This window comes from Hemitrygon akajei, unplaced genomic scaffold, assembly GCF_048418815.1.
Source record: "Hemitrygon akajei unplaced genomic scaffold, sHemAka1.3 Scf000147, whole genome shotgun sequence".
In the NCBI taxonomy this organism is placed as follows: Eukaryota; Metazoa; Chordata; class Chondrichthyes; order Myliobatiformes; family Dasyatidae; genus Hemitrygon; species Hemitrygon akajei.
In genome coordinates, this window is record NW_027332033.1 from 1,221,508 (window position 1) to 1,229,718 (window position 8,211).

At 48.6% G+C, this 8,211-nt stretch overlaps 1 protein-coding gene across 1 annotated transcript; it reads right to left on the reverse strand.

The window, feature by feature from the left end:
• Positions 1-3,645, reverse strand: LOC140723922 (uncharacterized). The gene is made up of 2 exons (XM_073038462.1): positions 3,597-3,645; positions 1-2,138 (listed from the first exon to the last, which is right to left on the reverse strand). Exon 2 carries the CDS (start codon positions 1,813-1,815, stop codon positions 1-3), a length of 1,815 nt encoding a protein of 604 aa, XP_072894563.1. The 5' UTR covers positions 1,816-2,138; positions 3,597-3,645.
• Between the last annotated feature and the right edge of the window lie 4,566 nt (positions 3,646-8,211).

Sequence of the window (8,211 nt, forward strand, 5' to 3'; positions counted from 1 at the left end):
TCAGCATCCTGATCTCTGTCTCTCTCTCTTAAAATGACAGTCCACAGCAAAGGAAACCCAGGGATTCATAACAACGGCCAGTCCCCACTGTGAACTGACTGGTGTGTCCCCAGTGTGAACTCGCTGATGATTCTGTAGGTGGGATGACTGAGTGAATCCCTTCCCACAGACTGAGCAGGTGAATGGCTTCTCCCCAGTATGAACTCGCTGATGACTCAATAACGTGGATGACTCAGAGAATCCCTTCCCACAGATTGAGCAGGTGAATGGCTTCTCCCCAGTGTGAACTCGCTTATGACTCTGTAGGGTGGATGACCGAGTGAATCCCTTCCCACAGACTGAGCAGGTGAACGGCTTCTGTCCAGTGTGAACTCGCTGGTGACTCAGTAGGGTGGATGACTGAGTGAATCCCTTCCCACAGTCTGAGCAGATAAATGGCTTCTCCCCAGTGTGAACTCGCTGATGATTCTGTAGGTGGGATGACCGAGTGAATCCCTTCCCACAGACTGAGCAGGAGAACGGCTTCTCCCCAGTGTGAACTCTCTGATGATTCTGTAGGTTGGATGACTGAGTGAATCCCTTCCCACAGTCTGAGCAGGTGAATGGCTTCTCCCCAGTGTGAACTCGCTGATGACTCAGTAATCTGCATGACTCAGAGAATCCCTTCCCACAGACTGAGCAGGTGAACGGCTTCTCCCCAGTATGAACTGACTGGTGTGCCAGTAGTTGGGATGACCGAGTGAAATTCTTCCCACAGTCTGAGCAGGTGAACGGCTTCTCCCCAGTGTGAACTCGCTGATGACTCTGTAGGCTGGATAACTGAGTGAATCCCTTCCCACAGACTGAGCAGGTGAATGGCTTCTCCCCAGTGTGAACTCGCTGATGACTCTGTAGGATGGATGATCGAGTGAATCCCTTCCCACAGACTGAGCAGGTGAACGGCTTCTCCCCAGTGTGAACTCGCTGATGACTCTGTAGGCTGGATAACTGAGTGAATCCCTTCCCACAGGCTGAGCAGGTGAACGGCTTCTCCCCAGTGTGAACTCGCTGATGACTCTGTAGGATGGATGACTGAGAGAATCCCTTCCCACAGACTGAGCAGTTGAACGGCCTCTCCCCAGTGTGAACTCGCTGATGTCTCTGTAGGGTGGATGAGTGTGCGAACCTCTTCCCACAGACTGAGCAGGTGAATGGCCTCTCCCCAGTGTGAACTCGCTGATGACTCAGTAGGGTGGATGACTGAGTGAATCTCTTCCCACATTCTGAGCAGGTGAACGGCCACTCCCCAGTATGAACTCGCTGATGATTCTGTAGTTGGGATGACTGAGTGAATCCCTTCCCACAGACTGAGCAGGTGAACAGCCTCTCCTTAGTGTGAACTCGCTTATGACCCTGTAGGTGGGATGACTGAGTGAATCCCTTCCCACAGACGGAGCAGGTGAATGGCCACTCCCCATTATGAACTGACTGGTGTGCCAGTAGTTGGGATGACTGAGTGAATCCTATCCCACATTCTGAGCAGATGAATGGCTTCTCCCCAGTGTGAACTCGCTGATGATTCTGTAGGTTGGATGACTGAGAGAATCCCTTCCCACAGACTTTGCAGGTGAACGGCTTCTCCCCAGTGTGAACTCGCTGATGACTCTGTAGGTGGGATGACTGAGTGAATCCCTTCCCACAGTCTGAGCAGGTGAACGGCTTCTCCCCAGTGTGAACTCGCTGATGTCTCTGTAGGTTGGATGATGCAGTGAATCCCTTCCCGCAGACTGTGCAGGTGAATGGCTGCCCCCTGGTGTGAACACGCTGGTGTGCCATTAGGTCAGATGACCGAGAGAATCCCTTCCCCGAAATTCAGCAGATGACCAGCCTCTGCCCAGTGTGATCTGACTGGTTTCTCCACAGGTGGGATGCCCGACAGAATCCTTTCTCACACACAGAACAGGTGAATGGCCTTGCCCAGTGTGAACTTGCTGATGTACCTTCAATTGAAATGACCGAGTGAATCCATTCCCACTGTCTGAGCAGGAAGGATGGTCGATTGAATCCCTTGCTCCAATTCTTAAATATCTAGACAGAGACAACAAAACTGTTGTGCCGTGTTTGAGATTCCTGGAGACAAATTCCTTCCCGTTTTTAACCTGTAAAAGATTTACAAAATCCATCAATGGGTGTAGGACAACATTTCAGATGAGATTTCTTGAGTTGCCAAGGTTTGATTTGGTATCACACTGTTACACTGAGGTTAAACCCAAGTTGGACAGAGAAATCATCTCCTGACTCGGCAGAGTGCTGGTATCTGGAATGACCATCAATCACCATATGCGTTTCAAGTTCCAACTCCTTAAAGTGCAGGGTTACAAGCTGCAGCTGGATGCATTTCTTGTAAGTGAGGGCATCAGGGACACTACAGGTCTCCCCATCTTCCCTCCAATACCCCCTCTAATTTGTAATAACCAGTGTGTACATAAGTCTTGCACTGCATTTTTTTTTACCCAGTGACAAGATGTGCACAGTGAATTTTATATAGAGAGGTATTCATTTTCACAGCTAGCAAATCACTGTCAATAGGAACTTTGATCTCCTCTGGGTTTGATCCAGTTCATCTGCACTCTCACACAACCTATGTAGCAGGCCTGTAATGGGTAATGAAGGATTTTCTCACCAAAGTTTTTGTATATTGTCCATATGTGGTTAGCTTGCTAAGTTACACTAAAAAAAGTCAGATTTCCAAATATCACTCCACTTCTTCCCACTTGCAAATTCTCCAGCAACTTTTGCAACACCAGAATACACACAAGTATCACCAGTTTCTATATTCTACATAAATATTTACCCTGAACCCTCCCCCCACTCAATGACTGACAGTGGTGAACTCAGTTTCTATATTCCTCTGAAGCCTCCCCCAATTCTCCAGCAATGTTTGCATCGCCACAATACACACATCAGACACCGACTGACAGTGGTGAACTCAGTGATGGTAATGCCAATGAATACGAAGGGAAGGGCAGTAGACCTTCTGTCTCACTGGAGTCTGGCACATTTGAGATGTGAAAGCTACTTGCTGCCCAAGGCAAAGGTGCTTGATATCATTATGTACCCAGAGAGAATGGGTCAAAACATGTTCTCGCGGGTAGAAAAGTCCAGAACGAGAGGAGGGAGCTCAAGCAACACACACAAAATGCTGGAGGAATTCAACAGGCCAGGCAGCATCTATGGAAAAAAGTACTAATGCTGAATTCCGCCGGCATTTTGTGCGTGTTGCTTGGATTTCCAGCATCTTCAGATTTTCTCTTATTAGTGATTGGAGGTAGAACAAAGGTGATTTTCTCAACTGGTGATGTAAAAGATTTTGTTCCCTTTCTCCGAGTTCCTAATTCTTGCATTTAGATAGCTGGAGCTCAGCTCTGTCTGAAAGATCCATCGGTTCCCATTCCCTCATCAGCCGGAAGCTCCCCGGGGCCCGTGTACGGATCGTGGTGCTGAGAGAGAGGGACGAGAGCAGGACTGTGCCGGGATTGTTGGCCACGGTGTCCGGATTTCACAGGAATCGTTCTGAAGTCGGTGTTTAAGATAAAAACACAGAGAATCGTTCTCACCTGCACCCGACATTTTCAAGGCCTTCAGTGTACTGCGCGCATGCGTGATAGTCGGGGACGTCCTCAGACTGACGCCTGCGCATGGCCTTATGGGTAATCACGGTGCCATTAAACATTTCTGCAAGCACCTGTTCAATGTCCATACCTCATTTTTTTCGTGTGTATAGAAAAATCTGCAGCTGTTTTAACGCAGAAAGCGGATCCCATAAGCAATATATTCAATATCAACCTGTATCTAATGCCAAAGTAAAATGCAGTTATAAAACACAGGAGATTCTGCAGTTGCTGGGAATACAGAGACGCACACACACAAAATGCTGGAGGAACTCTGCAGTTCAAGCAGCAACTAAGCAGCGGCCTAAACTTTGTCTATTTATTCCTCTCCACATTTGCTGCCTGACTGATTTCCACCAGTATTTTGTAGAAATTAACCAGCATTTTTTTTCGATCAACCAATTTCCAAATGCTTCTAATCTTTCTTTTGCAGCTTTTCCTGCTGGTCTGATTCCTCCTCCTCGTCGTCAACTCTGGACCCCATCTCTCTTTGCAGCCCCAAAGCCCTGACTCAATCTGGCAACTCTTTGGTTTCTGACTCTGCACCATCGAAGATTCACTCGCTAGTCTGCTGTCAGACTTTAGAGGTGCATTGTGTTACGAGACCGCAGGTTCGTTTACTGTGAGTGTCCCTTTAAGTGCCTGAGTGAGGCGGGTCTGTGACGTGAAACACAAAGGAGGGGGGGGGGGGGGAGAGAGAGAGAGAGAGAGAGAGAGAGAGAGAGAGAGAGAGAGAGAGAGAGAGAGAGAGAGAGAGAGAGAGAGAGAGAGAGAGAGAGAGAGATGAGAGAGAGAGAGAGAGAGAGAGAGAGAGAGAGAGAGAGAGAGAGAGAGAGAGAGAGAGAGAGAGAGGAAAGGGGAGGGGAGAGGGGAGGAGAGAGGGGAGGGCTGATGGGGAGGGGAGGGGAGGAGGGGAAGGGGAGGCGTGAGAGGGTTGGAGGGGGAGAGGGGAGGGGAGGAGGGGAGGGTGGGGGGATAGGGGAGGAGGGGGTTAGTGGGGGGAGGAACGAAGGAGGGGAGGGGGAGAGGGGGAGAGTGGGGAGGAGGGGAGGGGAGTACGGGAGGGGAGAAGAGGAGGGGAGGAGGGGGGAGGGGGGAGGGGGGAGAGGGGAAGAGGGGGAGAGGGGAGGAGGTGGAGAGGGGGGAGGGGAGGAAGGAAGGATTTAGAGGGGGAGAGAGGGAGGGGGAGAGGGGGAGGGGCAGAGGGGAGAGGGGCGAGGGGGGAGATGCGGGAGAGGGGAGAGAACGTCAAAACCACAGTGAGCTTATCGTCTTATTCAGACCGGAGAAAATCATGCAGGTGTATAAGATGATGAGAGGCATTGGTCGTGTGGATAGACAGAGGCTTTTTCCCCAGAGCAGAAACGGCTAACACGAGGGGGAATAGGTTTAAGCTGCTTGGAAGTAGGTACAGAGGAGATGTCAGAGCTAAGCTTTGTTTAAGCAAAGAGTGGTGTGTGTGTGGAACGCACTGCCAGCGACGGTGGTAGAGGCGGATACAATAGGGTCTTTTAAGAGACTCTTAGATAGATACACGGAGCTTAGGAAAATAGGTGGCTATGCGGTAGGGTAATTCTAAGCAGTTTCTAGAGTAAGTTACATGGTCGGCACAACATTGTGGGCCAAAGGGTCTGTAATGTGTTGTAGATTTCTATGATTCTATGAAATTCACGGGAAATCTCTCCTCCCACAGAGTGGTGACTAGTTGCAACCTGTCATTTCAGGGTGAGTGCGAAGGGAATGGCAGGGGTAGATTTTGATATTCTGATATGGAACAGAAACATCGGCAGGGACCTCTCTAGTGAGACACGGAATTTGATACAGAAGTGATTTCATCTGTCACAGATCCACAATATTAAACACCAGACTAGTTTAAGGCTAACATCAGCAGAACAGACTCCTCCAATGCTCAGTGACCAGGGTTCAGTCCTGGGTGCGATGAGCAGCCGCAAGAACTGCAGAATCTGACAGTAACAGTCCCTCATGAACCTGCAGCTGCCTTCAGTCACCGTGATGGTTAAACATTTAACACGGAGCTGATTTGAACTTCCTCCCTGATGTGAAGTTGCTGGTGTTGCAGCAGCTGGGATGATTGAGTAAAACTCTTTGCTCACTCCGGACAGAAATGTGGCCTCTATTTATTGTGAACTCACCGGAGCATCACAAGGTGGGTTAACTGAATGAGTCTCTTCGCACACACAGAGCAGGTGAACGGCCGCTTCCCAGAGCGAAGCTGTTGGTGTATCTGCGATGGCCGACTGAATCCCTTCCAAAATGAGAGCCAGTAACTGATATCTCACTGCTATCAACGTCCTGGCGATGTATCCAATCATTTCACGGACATGAGCACGTGTTCGGGCGCTCCTTGTAGCGAGTGGGACGCTGTCTTCTCCAACATCTCAGCCTCCACATTCAAGGGTCGGTGGCATTCAAGCGCTGGTGAACTGACACATACAGCGGAGTGAGTGTCGCTTTAAGTGCCTGAGGGAGGCGGGGCTGTGACGTCACAAACGCGCTGCAGCAGAGTCAGAGAGACAGAGGGGAGAGTGGGAGGAGAGGGAAGAAAGAGGGAGAGGGAGAGGGAGAGGAAGAGAGAGAGTGTGTGAGAGAGAGACTTCAGCTTGTCACTGCTATGCCCAAAATATTGGGTTGATCATCGGCACGCAGTGCACAACGGATGTGTGACTGTCACTTCGTATCATCCATATGTGTGGATTTGTTGGAGTATCCTGTGGTATCACTTTTGTTGGCCCTTACCTGGAATCGGGGTGTTCTGTGCTAACCACTTGAAGACGATATTCCTGCCACTGTCACCTGGTGATATTTCTAAGTGGATTTCGTAACGAATCGACGGATAAGATCTTCGGCGACAGATATTTCGTTTACCCAGCGTGGAATGTGTGTGGAATTCTTCGTAATTGCCTTCTCTGTACATGTTCGTGTGGATTTACAAATCTCTCCTCTCACTCACTTGTTCCGTGGATTACTGAACTTTTTCACTTTACCATCTGAAGACTTTAAACATTGTTACCCAAGCTTGATAGTTTGGGAGCTATATATACGCATAATACTGTTAACTTCTGTTTATTTTGTTTAATCTTTCATATTTGGAGTAGATACTGTTATGCCGTTGGCCCCCTCCTTTGTGAAAATCGCAAGAACTCTAGTTAAGGGGGGTCAACTGACCCAAGAGAGAGAGACGTGCGAAAGGCCACGTTCTCCCAAGAAGCAGAATAAAAGTGACTTTGACTATTGTCTCATGGAGACCACCTGAAAAGCCCTCGGGCAAAGTGGGCTGGTTGAGAGAGAGATCGCATTACCTGCAACTTGATTGACACCTGCGATCCCGTGAAGAAGTATAAAGGCGGGTCTGAGGGGAGGACCCTCAGATGCACCAAGGAAACACACGAAGGAGAAACGCTCGAAATCCTGCGACAGCGTTTTAATAGCTACAGCCGGTGGTGGGGTTCGTGTGCGTCCTTCCCTTGCCTGGGATTGGCGACTTCACCACGGAAGACGGCCTAGCTACAGGGGAAGCCACAGATGAGAGTCCATTCCCCCAACGAGACTTCCGACTACCTCCTACAGGTTGGAAAACCTGTCGGGTAAATGCTTCATGTTCTCTGTCTTTCTAACTAAAAGTGCACCAACGCGACACTTCCGCCGGCAACTAAGTGAAACTGCCGTGATCTAAAAGACTTTTAGATATCCAGTGAACGATATAAAATCTACATTACCCCTAGACGACGATCGAGCTTGTGTTTTGAATGATTATTATTACACCGGTGTTTTAGATTGAGTTTTGATGATCTGAATGTTTTGTATTAACCATACGTTTGTGCCCTTTTTGAATAAAACGTTTGAAAATAGTAGCATCCGACTCAGCTGACCCATCTATCTTTGCTGGTAAGTTACCTGGTTACGGGGTTTTCGTAACAATACTAATATAGTGGTTATAACATCCAAACCAAACTCCATTAGTATCTATTGCTGCTGGTACGTAACAATTGCAACAACCCAGCTGTCTGAGGCACAGTCCTTTAAAATTGGTGAAAATGACCCAAAACGTTGAAAAGAGGGGGGAAGAAGGAGTTTAACCAACTTCGTCCAGAGCCCTGAAGAACGTCACAACCACAGTGAGCTCATCGTCTTATTCAGCCTGGAGAAAATCATGCAGGAAATTCATGCAGATGTATAAGATGATGAGAGGCATTGGTCGTGTGAATAGCCAGAGGCTTTTTCCCAGGGCAGAAACGGCTAACACGAGGGGGAATAGATTTAAGCTGCTTGGAAGTAGGTACAGAGGAGATGTCAGAGCTAAGATTTTTAAGCAAAGAGTGGTGTGTGTGTGGAATGCACTGCCAGCGACGGTGGTAGAGGCGGATACAATAGGGTCTTTTAAGAGACTCTTAGATAGTTACATGGAGCTTAGGAAAATAGGTGGCTATGCGGTAGAGTAATTTAAGCAGTTTCTAGAGTAAGATACATGGTCGGTACAACATTGTGGGCCAAAGCATCGGTAATATGTTGTAGATTTCGATGATTCTATGAAATTCAAGAG